The sequence below is a fragment of the Echeneis naucrates genome, chromosome 12, assembly GCF_900963305.1.
Source record: "Echeneis naucrates chromosome 12, fEcheNa1.1, whole genome shotgun sequence".
In the NCBI taxonomy this organism is placed as follows: domain Eukaryota; kingdom Metazoa; phylum Chordata; class Actinopteri; order Carangiformes; family Echeneidae; genus Echeneis; species Echeneis naucrates.
In genome coordinates, this window is record NC_042522.1 from 13,694,967 (window position 1) to 13,714,647 (window position 19,681).

General features: G+C 40.3%; 1 protein-coding gene across 1 annotated transcript in view; it reads right to left on the reverse strand.

Moving 5' to 3' along the window:
• Positions 1 to 6,757, reverse strand: part of brinp1 (bone morphogenetic protein/retinoic acid inducible neural-specific 1) — a 71,938-nt gene extending 65,181 nt beyond the window's left edge. The window contains exon 1 of the mRNA XM_029516225.1: positions 6,540 to 6,757. Coding sequence (XP_029372085.1) covers positions 6,540 to 6,757 — 218 coding nt within the window. The remainder of the gene's footprint in view (positions 1 to 6,539) is intronic.
• Between the last annotated feature and the right edge of the window lie 12,924 nt (positions 6,758 to 19,681).

Consider the following 19,681-nt stretch of genomic DNA (forward strand, 5'->3'; position numbering starts at 1 on the left):
TGCAGCATGCTTTGACCTGAAACCTTCTTTAATCAGCTAAAACGTATTGACCTGGGTCAGGTGAAAACATCTTTGAGGCATCAAATGTGGAATGGAGAATTTGCAGAAACCAGAAAACAATGGATGTTTTTTATTTATTTATTTATTTTTTAAGCTTTGCTCTTCGGTGGATTCAAAAGCAGTATGCACCTTTTACGCAAGGACCGGCTTTTTTTAGAATACTTAGAAAAGGTGATAGAAAACATGGCTGCTTCAGCATCTTCTCTTGTGGTGACGTTGCACTGCCAGTCTCAAGGGAGAGTGGCACAGGCATCCCACGCAGTGAATTAGTCAGTACTTAACCCTGACAGTTTCTTCTAGCCTCCTGTTTCTCCTCTAATTATCATCCCTTTCTTGCCAGTAATTAAGTCATCCCACAGCAGGGGCTTTTTACCACTAGGTCGGAGAAGGGAAGTGGCATAAAGTCCCTCCCCAGATCGGCCCCCGTTGATTCTCCCAAACTTATACAGCTGAGAAATGCAGATCAACACCCAGCATCAGCAGTGCTTCAGTGATTGTAATTGCAGCGCAGCCCCCAGGATAACATTGCGTTTATTGCGAGCGCGCTTGTGTGTGTGTGTGTGTGTGGCTGTTTCTGTATGTGTAAATGACGCAAAAATTGAGTAAAGAGAGATTAGGGTAAATTGCACTTCTGTGTGATTCTGCCATCTTGTATAAATGCTGTTGTGGTTTTTCTCCATTACATACACATCTGTACGTATATATATTTGCCTCAGAAAAATATGAATAGTCATAATAACAATAATTTTGCTGTCAGAGTCCGAAAAAAATAAAAAGTAAATCAATGCTCAGTGATGATGTAAACTGTGATTTTCAGCTGTGAGGAGGTTCAAGATTTCCTGATTGGCTGTGGATGACTGACATCTAAATGTTAGAGGTGCTTATTGCTTCAGTCAGCAAATGAGACATCAGATCTGCTGCTGTGGGGTGATGACAGCCAAGATCGTGTTTCAGCGACACTATGTTCATGAGCCAACTGGTTTTCTCCATCACCTCGTCAGAGCATCAACAGGAAAATGTGCAAATATGTAGAATCACAGTAAATTCGCCTCTACGGCAATATTTAATAATAAACTAAACTATTTAATATTTTCAGGTTGTATACAAACTAAATTTAGAACTCCTAAACTCCCAAGCCATCAGGGCGCCCTTTCATTGAGTTCTGTTCAGTGAAAATACAATAGAGGAGATGTCATATGGCAGACTGAAGTTTGGCTGTAAGATAAACGTCTTAAGTTAAACCGACAAAGTGAGTTTATATTGCAAATTGGTGGAAGATGAAATAATATGAAGTTTTTGTTACTAATCTAGTTGTACTGCAGCAACCTCTCCGTTGCTATTCCACATTTACCCTGACTCCACCACAAAGCTCGTCCTGTGGAGACCGTCTCTGTCATCCCTTCACTGCTGAAAAATAAATAAAGAAATGTGTAATAAATAAGTGATATGATGTCGTGTCACCCACTGAGCACTGTATGGAAGTAGAAAGAGGAATAACAAAAAAAGTGAAATAGTATGCAATTCTTTTAATCCTCTTTTTTAACATCTGTTTTAACAGATGATGAACATGTGATTATGTGTGCAGCTGTGATAAGAAGGGTTTAATAATAGATAGCTTTAGTTGGTTTTCCTCTGTTAGAGGGGTGCATTTGCGTACGTGGTGTTTGTGACTCATCTGAGCCGCTCCAGTGCATCAGAGAGGAATCGCCTCCTCACCTTGAATATGACCTTAATGCCAGTGTACCTGTCTGCTTCCCCATCCTTTGTTTTGATGCTGAACTCATCAGACTGTCTACAGCACTCCTATATGTTTTTTTCATCACACACTTTTAGCACCTTCCTGTCTCACTCCCTAATGCACCTCAGACCTCTCAATGTCTCTGTCCTCTTTCTTCAGTCTGTTTCATCCCTCCTGACTTCCTAACTGCCGCCCTTCCTCTCTTCCTTTGGCTACAGCCTGCTGAATTAAACATTGCTGCAGCCTCTCTCAGCAAATCTGCCGACTACATCAAATCCGCCTTCCCTCGCTCTATCCAATTACAGATGGATCATCCAAACTAATTCAAGACCTGAGTCGGACAAATGCTACACCTTGTTACTGTTTAAAACAAATGGGGCCCAGATCTGCGCTGACACACACATCCACACCGAGCACACGAGGAAAGCCAGTGCCTTTTTGTGAAGTTGCATGTTCTTTAAAATTATGTCATTGTTTGCGTACGTTGTAAATACACGTCAACATATCGCGTCAACATAACGCTGTGCGTGTGACAAATGAAAGAAGTGGCTTTAAGCTGATGAACGTTTTAAATTAGACTGAATAAAAGAAGTGTTTGCAGATGCAAATTAGAAGTGCAGATTATTCATTCAAGGTTTAATGCTGATCAAGTGGTTGTCTGTGGACTGATTAAAGTTAGGAATAATTAATTCATAAAGGAAAACTTCAGTTAGACACACAGAGACTGCTTATATGAAAGAACGCCTGTCAAAGACTTTGGATAAATATCATATTTTGACAGTTATGCAAGGTCAGGGGAAATGCATTTACTGGTCTTATAATTAAATAGTGAAGATCTAGTAATTATTTTGAACATATGCAGAGAAGCAAATAAGCAATCAATTACTTTTATAATTATCTTGCCGCATGTAAGCATTTATTGTACTCATTTTTTCACCGTACCATTTTGTATACATCACTTACCTTGCTGGCCGTTAGCTTCAGAAACTGTGTTCACTTTTGAGTTGAGAAGTCAACAGATGTAACGTTATTCATAAAAACTGCAGCACAGGGTTAGGGTGACATATAGAAATGGATAGGTGTCGAAGGGCTTTCCTGGGAGAGCGGCCCAGATTTGACTCTAGCTCTGGCCCTCATCCTCCCCCTTCTCTCTCTGACCTGTCTCACTCTCAGTTCAGCTATGTGAATAAAGGTTAAAAATGAAATAGATATTAGTGAAGGTAATACAACATTCCCACTTATAGAGGCTCTTTGGCAGATGAGAAGAAGCATGTAATTAATGTGATGTTTCTTTCTTGGTCTTTAAGCAGAAATACAACCATTTTGGTATCAAATAAAGTATGTGCAGACTCATTATATTAGTACAATGACAGCAGATGTTATGCTCTGGCTTCGCCATTATCCGAGATTGTTTAGTAAAAAATACAATACCTCCTTGTCAAAAAGTTGATTATCACACTTGAGGCATTTTTTTTTTTTATTATTTTTGAAAATCCTTTAGAAAGCATCTACTGCATCTGTTCAGTTATTACTATATGCACAATTTGTATTTAATTCAGCACTATTTTTTAACAGCTCATTACAAAGCTTTGTTTGGTTTTTGGGGTTTTGATGAGGCCTGTTCCCAAGACAAGAGTAGTCCTCTATATTCATTCACTTTAGAACAGCTTTTCAAAATGTGATCAATCAGAGCTATGCATTTTCATAAATATTTTTATTCAATAATAACAGCCCAGTATATCTTGCTTCTTTGATTACAGGGCAATGCTGATTTGAGGCCTTTAAAATGCATTAATGGCTACCAGATTTGCATTTATATTGGATTTTCACTCAGGCTCACAAGAACCTGAGATAGAGCTCCGCGAACAAAGGCCAAACAGAGAACACGCATCATCTGAAACACATTCAACCCCCCATAATAGAGTACAAGCCAAAGAACAACGGATGGCAGTGTGACCAAAACAGGCCATCGAATTTCGCCACTAACTGAAGCACACATTGATATGTATTATTGAGCTGTAGCCCTGACATAGGGCGAGCAGCATGCACGCAGCCAACGGTGAAAAGCGGCCTTCTCCTCGCTGATGAATACCATACAGGAAACGTACACTCGTGCATCCAATAACATGAGAAAAAAGAAAGAGGACTTTGGTTTGAAGATTGCAATCAGCTGTGGCACAGAAGTGAAGATTGCTCACTTCAATAGAAAATGTCCTCCAATCATTTCTTTAAGAGACATAAGTGCAGGGGGAGAGGGTAATTGGTGCCTTGGGGTGTGTCTTTACCCTTCAAGCAACACTGACCTTTTCAGAAGAGGAGACAAGAGGCTGGCAGCTCCTAAAAATCAGTGTTTATCCCTCAAATTAGGCGGAGCGCCCATGTTATTAAAGATGGGGCAGATTTGTTTGTTGCTGATCAGGTTGGCACTGTCCATGCAGCATCCCCCTGGGGTAATCTCCCTTGATAAGAGAACCCGAATGGAATGGATGCTTTGTCTCCCTGCAAATCTGATTCAACCACTTTCCACCACTAAATCGTCGAGGCAGAGAAAGTCCCCAGGGAAATTTACAAGGCGATTCAGTCCTCATTGGTGGTTAGAGGGGAGCACGAGCTGGGCAATCATGTGCCGAGGAGGACTGAGGGTATGTATGATTTCATTCCAACCGAACCCTACACCAGCTGATGTCACTTATTTCCTCACCCTCTCTGGTTGAAAAGGTACTAATCGCAGAAATTAACTGCTTCATGTTGAGAGGAAAACCCTTGGAAAACTCCTTTGGACCTTTGGGGAAATATATCACTCCCTCACCTCAAATAATGTATATGATTATACACTAAATCATATTCCTCATGCTAAGAAGAAGCTCCCATCCAGTCGGCTATGCACACATCCTATATGTGCTGGATACAATATTTGCTCAAAGGAAATCACTCCACGTTCACATTTTCTGACAGGTGTGCAGATGTCTGACAGCTGTGATTGTGGTTTGTTGATTGTTGTGATTCATTTCTTAATGAGAAACGCATCAGGTTTTTTTTTTTTTTGTCCCCTCCCTCCCCACAATTTCAATACGAGATTTAATTGTCTTGTCATGAAGAAGGGGGATATCCATGATGGGCGAACTTGACGCCACTAATGGTTTGTTAAGAGGGAGAAATAACAGGAGCCACCTGGGCCCCAGCGACACTCCCGGCAGCACCCAGCATCCAGACACACATACTCTATTTTAATAAATCACCGCATCATCACAGCCAGCACTCGACGGCTGTACAGATTCTGTGGAAAGCGGCTTCAGAAGTTTTGCCTCTGAGATTCATGTCTCCACGCAACATCCCACTCTGTCAAGTTACGCATTATGCAAATGCATTGTTTACTGTTCATGTGACAATATCAAGGCATGAAAGCCGGTGGGGACCGGGGGGCTGAGGAAAGTTACCAAGAGAGACAGAGGAGAGGGAGAGAACAAACCCTACGAAAAATCTGCCAAAAGGAACGCTGCAAATGACTCTCTTACTCTTTTTCCAGTTTTGCTATAGTTCTGAGTTTGGAGACCGCAGAAAGATGGTGAGGAATCAAAGCATCTGATTCTGAGAAAGAGGGCTTCTAGCCATTTCATTTCTCTACCTACAGCTCAGTATGTGAACGATGGGGAGCTCTGCGGCTCAAAGTAAAGCGTATTTGCAACATACCAAAATCTTCCACAGATCCCAGACACAAAAATTAGAAGGCAAAAAATAAAATCAATGCTGCAATTAATGAACATCAAATTGTATTGAATGATTCTGAGTATAGAAGATGAAAGTTGAATAAATCAGTGATGAAGTTGTCATTATGAGTTTTGATATGCGTGAAATTTAAAAGAAGAGGGAAGGAATTAATATGACTTTAAACAGTCTAGTCCATAATCCTTTTGGCAGTGAGTCCTTTACAGTTTTAATGTGCTAAAATTGTACAACTTAGGGGGGTCCATATCATTTTGCAATTAGACAGGCTTAAGTATTTTGTTTAACCAATAAATGTCCACATGAATGTGTTTTACACGGCTACAAAATTGTACTATACTGTATATATTATCAACATCCACATCCACATATAGTATTACAGTACAAAAAAAAAAAAAAAATCCCAAAAAACCCTGGTCATGTCAGAGTTATCTCATTTAAAACAAAAAGGCTGCGTTAAAAAGTGGATAGGTAAATTTCAGTTTCAGGGAAGATCCGATCAAAAACTGACTGGAATTTCATTATTGGATGTGCATGACCCAGCTTTTTGTTTGTTTGTTTGTTTGTTTGTTTTTGCAGGGGTTGGGAAAATAGGCAGCACTTCTTCACTTGATTGTAACGTACCTGTCGATACGATATTTCAATAATAGCACGAACTACAAGCAACTAAATCAATAAATATATACTGGACTTGTATTAATTAAAAGTGTGCATGTTTCAGTCAATAAAACAATAAAGTTATACACTGATTATAATTTTTCTATGTCCTGTCAATTGGTTTGATGGGAATCTAATCCCCCACCCCACCCAACAAAAAGCGAAAGAGTGCAGAACCTCAAGAAGTAAGAAAAAGAAGTGGCTGTAAAGTATATTATCTAAAAAATGCACACTTAAAAGGTTAACGATGTAGACAATGTGGCTTTTTGCAACTAAAATCTCAAAATAGAAGAGCCATTTCAGCTGACAGTCTGTTAAAAAGCCCGTGTGGTATCAGTACACGGACTGAGAGTGAACTCACCTATAAATTTTATATCTGGTCGTAAATCCTTGGCGGAATTTTTCCACAAAGGACAGATAACTCCGTGAGTGGTGGAAAGGTCCACGGTCAGAGATGAGCCAGTCATATTGCTTGGTGACATGTTGCTCAGTGGCCAATGGGTCCTGGCGGGAAGACTGAACTGTTATATGGTCCCATATAAACAGGAAGCAGATGACCTCAATAAACCTCCAGTTCATGCTTTTTTTTAAGCCGCTCTCTGTTCATTCTCGCTCCATTATGTGGAGACCTGATGGGAGAGAAAAAGAAGAGAGAGACACAGAAAAAAAGAGAGGTGTTACGTGACAAAGTCTATTTTAGTAGTACAAGAAAATGTCATAGAGTTAGGTTAATTGTGTTGTACTGAACAAATAAGAGAGTGCCCTTGTCATTGTCACTTTACTTTGACATGATGTGTATTTATTTGCCGCTCCTTCTCAGACTATTCACCCTTCATGCCTCTCCGGAGTTCTTTCTTTCTGGTGTGTGTGTGTGTGTGTGTGTGTGTGTGTGTGTGTGTGTGTGTGTGTGTGTGTGTAAAGACACACAGATTGTGGCTCTCCATACAAGACTCTTACCCTTTTGCAGATGAGCATGAAGTAAATCTGAGCTGTGTGGCTGTGTTTTTGTCGTCTTTTTTTTTTTTTATCTAATTGGTGTCATGATGTATTCTGACAAGGTTAGAAAGCTGCCTTCTGATATGTTATGACATCCAGCCACTAATGTGGAAGAAAGCCACCTCCCTTTACCCAGTGGTGTCAATTACTGTAGGAGGAAACTCTCAACTATTGACTTCGTGAATTCTTAAAAAAATAATGTGATACAAAATATTGGCTATTTTCATCGAACATAAAGCAAGACCTCACTTTGGTTCCATTAAAGCTGATAGAGACAGGTTATGCTATTGTAATAATAACCTTAGCGTGAGACCATGGCACAATAATGGTAACCATCGCCCAGAATGAGTCCAATGCTTTACAGCACACTCCACAACTCCAGCTGGGGATCTTTGTTTGCCCCTTTCTCTCGCCACCATGTTGCCTGGCTGACTCGCCACTGCTGTCTGTCAAATCCACAAAATAATAGTGATTAAGAAAAACAGATCAGCAAAGTCTGTTGGAACTTGTTGTCTAAAAACAGATCTGAACAAAGCCAGATGTATGGTGTGTTTGTTTTTGTTTTTTTTTTGTTGTTTGTTTGTTTTTTCTTTCAAGACAGAAAGAGCTGATAAAACACACCTTATCCTACCTCCACTGGGTGACTTAAATCTAGCTCAGGCTCAGAAAACAATAGTATGACTAATATTCTAACACTAAATAATTTTTTGCTTATTTCCAGTTATAACAACCTTGCTGAAACAGCCAAAAAGCGACAATTCCATTAAACCAAAAGGAAAACACAACATTTAACACCAAATCTTGGTTAATGGAAAATAAATTGCCCTTTCAAACAAATTATTAAAATAACTGTGAATTCTATTATCAGCTTGGCAATGAAAATATGTGTCTTAGTTACAGATAAGGACACGATTTTCATCAGTAATTGCATTTAAGAACTTTGGCCCCTGGCCGTGGAGCACCCAACAGTGTGCTATCAAGTGCTGGTGTCTGCAAAAATTCTTCCCCCCTTTTCATGGTTTATTAGACAATAACACATCATAAAAGAGCAGAGAAAATTTAATGGGTCTAATCTTTTCCTGTTAAATACATGATGAACCACTCGATTGTAAAACTTAAAGCAATCACTGTGGCATTCTTAAAGGAAGATTTATCTTTCTTTGTCACAACAAGGTTGAAATTAAAGTGTTGGTTTCTTATCAATGTCTTAACTTCATTTTGCATTTCATCATGTAAAACACTGACGCATGCCCAACAGACTATCAGGAAAAATCTGGGGGATGACTTGAATGTGTCAACATTAAAATTTTGTTGATTCAGTTGGTTCTAAAAACTTATTGGAATCATCATCAACTTAATGGAATCATAGTATTTAACTAAAAAATACTGCATTTCAGTTATAATTGCAGATCTGACAGGCAGAAAACAAGTCTTGTTTTCCAACCATCAATATATGCATTGGCAATGACAAACTATGACAGTGTATTTAAATTTAACTGGGCTGTTTCAGGCTAATTACGTTAAACTAATTTGGGTTTGCTTGTCAAAATAAAGCAATACATAATCTGATGGAGAAAGGCGACGCTGGGCCGAGGGGGGGTGGGAGGAGGGATTTATAGCCATGTGCCTTTGTGAAAAGATGGCGTGAAAGTCTTTCTGTCATCCAAAAAACAATATATATATATAAAAAAAATGTGTCAAAGAGATCTAAAAGATTTAATCGTGCTTCATTATACTGTTTATCAAACAAATGTTTATGCAGCAGTAAATGTTTTTGCAGACAAAAAATAGCCACAAGCTGCAATCAGACAGAATTGTGCACACTATACAAACATATGGTGACACTCAGCAGCAGATCACTCATCTTATTCTTCTCGTTCCCACTCAAGATTTACCATTTGTAAGCGCTGAAATTGACATGTTAGTGCATAAATACTTCTTGTAATGCTATTTAGATCTGTAAGCTTATATAATTGGCCATTTTGAAATCACAGTGGCTGTGCTTGACTTAACTAATGACTAACTGATTTCAATGAATTACTTGACTCAATGATTTCATTGTTGACTATAAACTTGTCATTTAGTTTTCAACCATTCATCTGTCAGGGTGCACCATAACACTTTCTAATATAGTTTTGTTGTTGGTACAAGAAGAGCTTACATCACGGTTGCATTTTCGAAACTTAAAGTACACCAAATTCAGGAAGTTGATGCTAACAATGGACGATTTAAATTGAACTGCATTTAATATCTATTCATAGTTACTGCATTGAGACTTTATGTTGGCCATTAGGGGTCAACAACCAAACTTTGCAGCACAGAATCAATCACAATAAATGCAGATTTTCTGCCAAGTTTAGTTACACCAACACACCTGATGCTGCCAGTTGCTGGAAAAGAAATCTGTTGCACAAGATTTAAAAAGCAAAAAGAAATTCCAAAAAAAATAGTTAAACCTGTCGATTTGGTAGGAAAAGCTGATTGGTGGACGGCAGCCTTGCCACCATTCCCTCAAATGCAGACCGGTCCTTCAAGCACAGAGGCTCAGTCATTTCCACCACCTGAGGTTTCATTGCTATCTGAATCCTTCAACCCTCCTGTAGTGAGTCCATTTACCTTCATATGACCACATGATGAGAGTAAATCCTCAGTTTCTCAAGATCTCTCCATTTTGTACTGCCGTGACAAAAATATTAATCTCATGCCAGATTTTCTGCATGTCTGCTTTGTGCGCCTTGTAATGCAACATTATCACACATGAAATAAATATTCACTGCTAGAAAGAAGAAACTCTGATTGAATTCATCGCTCAAATGATGAGAGGCACGTTTTCATGGTTTAAATACTAGCTTGGTAGTAATAGTTTGAATTTTTCTTGAAAATGAGAAAACTTATTGTACTACAGATAAAAGTCTTACTATGAGAAAATATAATTGCTTTCTGTTGTTAAAAAACATTAGTAGAAGATTGGCTTGATGAGCGTCGGATGTGCTGCGAGGCTTCATCACATTTTGAAGGCACCAATGTGCGTGATCAAGTAGAGTAAAAGCCTGTCCACATGGGATGGGGTGATGCACTTTTGGTATTTCGGGGGCTAGAGTCATGTGGTGCAGCACACCAGCAGCACAGTTGGAAATGGACTGTGATTTGGAACTAGGTACTCTCTTTTTTCTTCCCCTAAAAGATCCTGCTCTTTTTAATTAAATATGGAAGCTACAGAGAGTTGTTGGGAGTATTTACCACACCCAAACAACAACAACAACAACAAAAAAAAAACAACCTTCTGCCAAGTATAAACTGATGTTCATGTGCAGGAAAGTGCTGACTCGCCAAAACCAAGTATCCAGCCCCGTATATAAAAGCCACTCAGGGCGGATGATTTCAAATTCCCCTAGGATGAGATAACACATTTGGTTAATAATTGGTGTCCAAGTCCTAAGAGAACTTCTGCTCGATGCAGGAAACAGTTCAATGCCGCCACAAGGACAGCCAAATAATTTGGCGGAGAACCACAGGGACAGTTTAACAACTGGATGGAGGCCATCATCTATTGCCAGTCCCTCACTGGTACTGAGGATGTGACTGCATCTGCAAGGCCAGCTCAAAATGGAAAAGATTGGATTTTTTGGAATGGACATTGGCATTTTAAGATGCACTTGCAGCTAAATCTCCCATGAACCTCTGAATTGTCTCATGGTGGATGTTTTGGGGGCATGTTTTTCAAAATCAGCAATCTCTAAAACGCAACACGACAAAACTACATACGGCCAAACATCATCAGTGCTCAGTGATAATGACAAAAACCTTTAGATTTGAGCAGTAGCGATGATGGTATTCTGTGCAACATTAAAACTAGCAGAAGGATAAGAGACAAAGATTTAAATTTCACACATGGAGAGTTACAATAGCCAGTGTCAAAGCTACATCAAAGGCAAGGTAGACTGTAGACAGAGGAGCAATGATTGAAGTGATGCCGGCACCCTGCTCGTCCCCGATCACCACTGAAGTGGATTTGATATGTTCAGAAAGGAAATGGCTTCCTTGAGAGGGATGCTTAAGGCCAACCTCACGATGATGGAGAGAGATACACTCACAGGTCCTGCTCACCATAAGGGAAAATGTAAAATGGTTCATACTAAAGAGGAAACATGCTAGATGCCCAAAGGGAGCTACCCAATCATCCCATGCCAAATTAATTTTGTTATAAAAATTGCACCTTTCATCATAAAATACAATCATCCCGACTGTAACGTAAATGTATTCATGACTCCGTCCTCGTATTGAGAGCCAGATTTTCCAGGGCTGGTGCAATCAATCCTCTTATATGTGTTTGTGCTAACAAATTACACTTTTTTTTTTTTTTTCAAAATTTCAAGAGTGTTTGCTAGATAACTCATCAAAAATATACACTCCCCTCTAATGTTCTCTGTCAACCTCATGGTTACATGTAACTTTTCAATCTCTCCTTCCGAACCTGAGGTATTTTGCGCCATTCCATCGCCAGACCATTACATACACTGATCCAGAAAATGTTTACATGCATCTCAAAAATTTGGCAGAAGCATCTTTTATGTTCTGTTATTTGCGGAGTGGATTAGTGAAACAGACAGAGGAAGAGACAGAAAGTACATCACGTTTACCCTTGAATAAGCAGGGTAAAAAGGGGAGGATGTCTGCTTCAGGAAATCACAAGATAGGACAAGGGAGGCTTGTTTTCTCCATCCTCTTTTTAAACAGCCTTATTCATGCTGCAACTCCTCCTCCATTCTGGTTCATTCAAGGGGATTCAATCTCCATTCTGGTCCCGTCACTAGCTTTGCCAATCAATGCCTCTCTCCCCTGTGTGGGGCCCTTAGTGTCCCTCTTTATTCTATAAAGTTCATAAGAATGGGGAGGCTTGTTCTCCTTATTTGTATTCTAAATCCCGGAGAGGAAAGAGATCAGGGAAGAATGAAGTCTTTTGCAAGGGGACAGGTAGACTTGAGGGAATTAAAGCAGATATACTGTATTTGTAAATTATCCATCTATCACTTTTGCATGAGACATGGCCACCGGTATTTAATATTTACTTCCTGCATTATTTTTGAGTTCGCTCTGAAATGTTAGCAGCAGGACTGCCTTAAAGAAAATTCCTTCCCAGAGATACAGGGAAATGAGCATCAGGAAGGAAAACCTTTGACTTAAGGTTCTGGCTGGCTGGTAGCCTTAAATGAATTTTCCCTCCTCTGGGTTATTTTAACTTGGTTCATAATACTGCAGCTTCATTGGGGCCCATGGGTTATGTGGGACTGATGTAAGGGAATGACAGTACGAGGAGAGAGAATGAGAGCAGAGTTGCATCTAAATATGCCAAACTGGTGTTGTCTGAGTTCTGAGAATTATTATTGCACAGCTCACAGCCGTGTCTGAAGGCGGTAATGGTCTGCCACTTGCAATTGCTGGGTAGCAACAGAGGAATGGGAAGGCCAAGCTGTGGCTAACTTAATTTGTACTGGATTCCACCCCCACTCCCCAACACCCCCAAGTCTTCCGCCTTGGTCCTGTTGTGTCTTTAAAAGGGCTGCAGTGGCACTCTGACCTTCAGAAAACATGGCTGAGCAAGCAGCACTCTTGTTTGATAATTAAATTCTCTGGTTGGTCAGCAACCAATCAGCTCAGCTCGAGGGATCAATGGCTGATTTTAAAGAGCAAACTAATTCACTAATGGTTAGAGTTATTCCAATTTACCTGGCTGCTGAATTATTGTGTCCAAATCTATTTTGGGAGGCGAAGGATCAATGGAACCCGGAGAGAGGAGAGCAGCAGGGAATGGTTGCATCTGTCATGTGAAACGGTGTGCGGACTAGCTGCGAGGTTTATTTGATAGTTGCCTGGTTGAAGAGCAAGAGCGTGTGGGCGGTTTATGAGATGGGTTTAAACAAGCGCTGTCTTCTGTCATAAAGCAAACTAATTAATAAGGGTTCAAGCTAAGCAGGAGAGCAAACACTGTAGGTGTTAAAGGAGGAAGATGTTCAGCCACGTGATTCCGATAAATGAAACATATTGGATGGCTGAAGGGCAAATGAACAGAGCATGGCTTTTTTTTTTTTTTTTTTTTTCTCTTCATTTTGCACTGAGGGAAATATTGTGACACATTAACTGCGTTTTTTCATGCAGATTTTCCCCTTCTGCCCGTTATTTTAATCCACATAGCTCACCTTTTCCCACTAATGCTGTGGTTGGGAGAGTTAGGCTGATTATCATTAACATATGTCTCTTAAACACATGAAGTGAATAAGACCACGGCGCCACTGATGTAGCCCAGTGTTCATCTTATTGCCAGGGAAGGTGTTTCAAGCTGATAGGGGAAACAGAAACGCTCTACCGCTTTAGCCAACGTCTGAGCCTTTCAGAAAATAAAATGAGATGCTAGCTAGAAAAGGCACACCATTTGTCACCACATCCACCACTGCTCCTTTATGCGACTGTGGCTGTGTTACAGATGAAGATTGATCATTTGTCAACTTGCAAATTGGCTTTCAAGTGCTTTCTCTAATTACTCTGTGGTCTTATTGATGAAAAACCACTGACTGCTTTCCTTCGATTTACCTCACCAGGCACAGTCTTTGTTGTGAATATGTCGTCTCTCACCTTTCTTTCCAACGGCAATAAAGGGTCAAAGAAAACGGGCCTTAAAATACTCCAACCTTAACTGATTCTGCATGCTACCTCTTGTTCTAAAGGTTTCACCGAAACAAAGCAGGCTTAAAGGTAAAAATGGCAGAGCCAATTCCATTCCCATAGCTGGTCACACTCAAAATGCACCCAGAGGAGCCCCTGACATGAAGCAGAGGCTGGATACAAGTTGCTGGGAGGATGTAAATGACACTGTGCGCACAGCAGTCCTTCCTTGCTCATGCATGTAAATGTCAAGGGATGTTATCCACCGTGTGGTTTCCACTGACGAGACTCCAAAGGTCTACACCAAAGGAAAGGATAAACAGCGAAAGGACTCCGAGGGAGTCTAAATGCATTTATTTTGTAGAAAGTGCATATGGTAGAATTGTCTGTAGGTAAACATCATATGGATCTGAGGTGTCTGCGTGCATGCCCGCTTTTTTTTTTTTTTTTGGTTTCGTTTCATTTTCAGCTAAGCAATCTGTGCATTCAGTAAAAAAATAACCACATTATGCATTTAATGAGCCTACAGTGAGACTCACGTCAGCATCCATTTCCCATTTTTTTCTTCCCCGACTGTAATTACCAGCAGAATTAAACAGCAGATCCTCCTTCCTCTTTTCTCCCTTCTGTGACTGATCTGTCATAATTGCTTGTGTCTGTAACATTTTATTCAAATCTCACTATCAGCGCCATGGGCCGGGGTGTGAGGTGTTGTTGCGAGGCAACTGTGAGACTGCAATTGGATTGCAGAGCTGTGTTTTATTTTAGAAAGACATATGTGAGGAAAGTATCACCTTATCAGGGTGAGGACTTGATTTGCTCATCCCATTTCATTATCTGAGTTACAGGACTATGGTAAGGAAACAAATTGTTGCTTTGTTTCCCATCCTGGATTTTATCAGCATGTGCACATGATGAACAGAAGCTCGAACAGAGCAATGTGTTTCTCTCGAACTCGTCCCTCTCCACTTGCACTCCGAACAGCAATCAATTTCTACTGCCAGATGTTGATATATAATCACAAGAAGAAAAAAAAAAAAAGTAAAAATAAAAAATAGGCCGGGTGAAAAATGAAAAAGGAAGGATTAAGGAAATATTTTGATAGCACATTTCTGAGTTAATGCTGCTTCCCCTAACCTTTCCATGACAACCTTACAGTTTTACAGAGTTTTAAGGGAGGAGGGGGGTCTCTGACAGAAATACAGAACAGATGCTGCCCTCTCAAGGGACTAGACCACTGGCCTTATGGTGAGCTGCAGTGGGTTTTTTTTCCTTCTCTGCACTCTGATACAATGCCATTCCTAAATTTACTGACCTCATTTATTTTCCCAATTTGATGTTTACTTTCCTATTCTCTCCTTGACGAATTGCTAATCACAAGACTCTGGCAAGAGGGCCCCAATCGGACCAACCGCCTTGCTCGTCAGCAGCAGAAGGAATGGGATGTTAAGGCAATGGTCACTGCTCCTATTGTCCCTAACTCAAAGCCATAAATTCATGAAATAGAGCCAAAGCAGAGAAGCGAGCAGAGACTCATTGGGCTCCATAAATCAGCAAAATCTGCAGAGACGCAGAGCAGATGGTGGGGGAAAAAAGTGCTCCCTTCTCAATTCCTTGCAGATTAAGGATTGCAATGCTGAACTGCTCTACATGTGACGTGCGCTTCATGCTTCATGTCAGTCCCATCTATGAATACCAGTATTCTATGTTTGGGTCAATACCAGACTCAAAGTCCCTCGCGGTGCACACACTCAACTTCATGCCATCTATTACCCTATAATATAGTAATGCTTCTGCCTCCCAAAAATTCATAGAGAATATATCATCTCCTTTTTTCATAATATCTGTACATAAATACACTTTGAGAAATATTCTTTAAAGGGTAAACTGTTTATTTTTTATTTGCTTGTCTCCAGTGGCATTGGATGCATCTGCCACTCAGTTCTGCAAGCATCTTTAGTAATTACCTTACAGTGCCAAGGACAGAGACAATGTCCCAAAGTCCCAAAGGGCTGAAGATATTTCTTTTGAACAAAGTTTGCCATTGCCTGATTAAAGATGCACATAGGATTAGCACATAGATTCGAACCATATATATGTGTTCAATGAAATTATGGTGAAAGCAAATATGGTTTTTCTATTTGTTTTATTTTGTGGGAAATGGCGACTATTGAATCAAGTAGGATAGTTTTCTGTATGATAGAAGAGAGATGAAGCGGACGCAGCTTTGTCATATGCAGAAGGAGGCTCACGTGCACACATATATTCAGAGAGTGCACAGATCCACGTGCGCAAAGGCATCCTGAGCAGACATTTCCAGGCCTGATATGACTAAATGGATTGTGAATTTTTGCTGAGAAAAGCTTTTTTATTCTGCATCATATTTCGTCTTCTCTTCTTGGGAGGTTATCGTTTGCAAAACCGTGCCCTCGATATGGGTTACAGCAGCCAACGTGTACCCATTCCCCACGTTAAGATTGAAAATAGAGTGCTCTTGGTCTCATGCCTTTTAAAATTCTTCCTCTCTCACTGTATTCCTCCTCAAAGCTGTCCTCCTTTTATGTCATTGCTCAAAGGCTTTTGCCACAAAGCTAGCATTTTCATTTCCCGTGCTCCGGGGTTTCTTTGGCCTCTGTCTGTGTCTGTCCTCTGACGCAAACCGAGCTCAAATCATGTGTTGGTATAACAGGAATATTAAAAAAACAACATGCCTTTAGCTGCGTAATCATTTACAGACCAATTATTCAAAACTTGGGTGTGCTATGAGCTTCAAAAGGCCAGGAGTGACATTCTGACATTTTCCTCAAATTTTTATGTTCTAATAAAGACAAAAAATGCCTCTTTGTCAATTACAGTTTAGTGGTGTGATTTTTATAGGTAATGCACTCTTTCCCAGTCATATAAAGCACAGATTATACTTCAAATGTTATCTTAATCAAAGTTTTGCAACTTACCTCTTTTGCCTATTTTTGACTGCTGCACAGAGGCAATATTTAGAGTATCTGTCCATATTACAGTTCACTGAAGTCTTTCTAAACTTAATTTCTGTACAGTACTGTAATAGTCTCTCAAAACAGTCGAAAAATATTGGAAACAAAACATGAAAGGAAAACAGATTGATGTGTGTGGTCACGTGGAATGAGTGAAGAGAGGGATTTGATGCAATGCTTGGAAATGCTGTGAATACGTAATGTGTGAAGCTGCTGTTTCAGAGCTACTTTACAAACCTGCAGGGGTGGGGGGGGGGGGGGGGGGGGCAGTGAGAGTTCAATCTTCAAAATATACATATCAACTTTAAAAAAAAAAAAAAAAAAACATTCTCATGCTGCCCCATTGTGTGACTATTCAAATTATAAGCCTGCTACTGAAAGAAAAGATTTGGTTTTCTATCAACTTAATTGTTGTTGGATTTTTTCCACCAAATCCAGCTGACTTAACATTTACATTTATCTATACACACGGCTGGTTGGGAATCTGCTTAATGTGAGCACTATGACGTCAATAAGTTGTCAAGCTATAGAGCCTGGACTCTAGGTATGCGTATCTGGGGTGATGGCTTCAATAGATGAGTTTATATCACTCTTATTTATCCATTTCTATGCATATTCTGCAAACTATATTCATTTGTGTGAGTGTGTATTCTCGTTGTTGTAATCTCCATGTTCCCATGGTAGATTAAAAACTGAGTCCTGTTTTTTTTTTTTTTTTTTTAGACAAATGTTTAAAACCAGCTTAAAACAATTTGGTTGCTCTAAATTGATGTCTGACTGATGGTTCCCAGTAGGAGTCCCATCTTTGTTTGGCAAGGATCTGGTGGAATCAGTGCCTCAACATGATGTTTCTGTGTGTCTGTGCATGTGTGAGTGTTTCAACTTTGGAAAGGGTTTGTTTTGGGGGTTTTTCTTTCCTGTTTGTGTGCAAAAAACCAATTGCAGCTACTGAGAAGCAGTCTGGCTTTGAAGTTCAATGGGTTAATACAGAGTGCACTGATTAGTGATTAGAGCTCATGTGGGCAGGAGAGAAGGAGCAAATTTTCAGCTTACTTGATTGGATGATGAAGTAAGAGGAGGTTGCCTCTTGAATTTTAAAGTGATAGGATAATGGAGGGAGGTGGGAATGAAAAGATGGCAGACAAGTGGCAGGTCTTAGAGGAAGTAATGGATGAAAGAGTAGCCTAGGGGTGAAAGAATTAAAAATGAAGTAGTCTTCCTTATTAAACTTTTGCTAAGCTCAATTACAGTGATAAATGACAAAGATGACAAAGACTTGTCTCGTGAACCATTTGCACAAAAGAACACTGGAACAGAGAATCACAAGGCCGAGCGAATTTTGTCGAATCGCTCCTGAGCTCAATAAAACATCATCAGAATATCAGGTGTATAACCAGGTGCCACTATCTCTTCTTCTTTTAAATGCGATCTGTTGTCAGAAGCGCTGTTATTCGAATCCAGCCAGTCTGTTATCCAGCCAAAGGCTACTACCGCTGCACTTTTTTTTTTTTCCCCTGCTCACCACTGTGACTTCAAAGTGCCACGTTGCCTCTTCTCTGTCCTACATGGTTGTCATGATGGTGTGCTGAGTGTGCAAACACACCGGAGAGGATGCTGCTATAGCTTCACCTGGACTGGCCTCTCCATCATTAAGACTAAGGACAGCAGCCCCAACGGCAACGCTGCACCGAGGTCTCTGGGGATGTTTTATGTATGCGTGTCTGTGTGTGCTTTGTGAACATGTGGGTGCATACGTAAATACATACTAGTCCTGGCCCCATTAGATTCAATCAATGCTTTTCACTTCACAAAAGATGACAGAGAGTGCATGCATTTATATGGATGAGTGAACACAGACACAGGATCAATGCAACATATTGGTAATATGCCATATTTTACACGACTACGCAGTTGCTGATAATCGCACCGGTCACCTCTGGAAAGGGTTAGGGTTTAAAACTAAATTTGGATATTTTTCGCATTTTTACATATTTTTAATTGCTGCAACACTGATTATATGAGACGAATCCGCTTCCCACTCCTGTTTTGCTGCCGGTTGCTCAGTTAAGGCTGTGAAATGTTTTCAAAATGCTCCGAAAGACTATTTGAACAGAGACGCATGCAAAGAAAGAAAACATTGAAACCCCATTCAAAGAGAGGCAGGCCCAGGATTGAAGAGCAGCACCTCCTTACTGTGACGCCACAGCAGTGCTCAAGACCAGGTAATCACCCAGCGAAATGTATTTTCACCACACAGCAAATTTCAAACAAGCAGCGTATTAAACCACAATGCAACTTTAACGTCGCAGTGGAATACCCACATCAATACATCCATAATTAATTTGTGGGGAATTAAACACAGCAGAACATGTTTGCAGTACGTCACGATGTACAGCGGCTGATTAAATCACATATAAGATGCTTCTCTATTTACGCGACAGACTAAACACCTTCTCCCAGTCAGCACACAGTCAGCAGTTTGATTCACACACATGACTGACTGAAACACAAATGAACCTACCCCACCACCCCATCACCTCCCCCCAACCCCAGGCTCAGTTGCGCTTGTCTTTTGTGTCAAAATGGCGTTTTTAATGTAACAAAAAGGCCCACTATAGGCTGATATGTGATTTGTTATTCGCTGTGCCCACGTCTGTCTTCCGCGCGTAAAGAATAGCATATAGGCCCGATGGAAATTATCTTGGCAGTAGGTGATGTCATGTTACTGTGTTAATGGAGTGAGGTGCCAGGTTGGCACTGCATGCTGTTCAGTAAACAAATTATTCATGTTAAGAGAGTCAATGAATGCGTGCTTCCAATTCCTCTGCTTTTCTGATAGAAGGCAACAAGTGTGTCA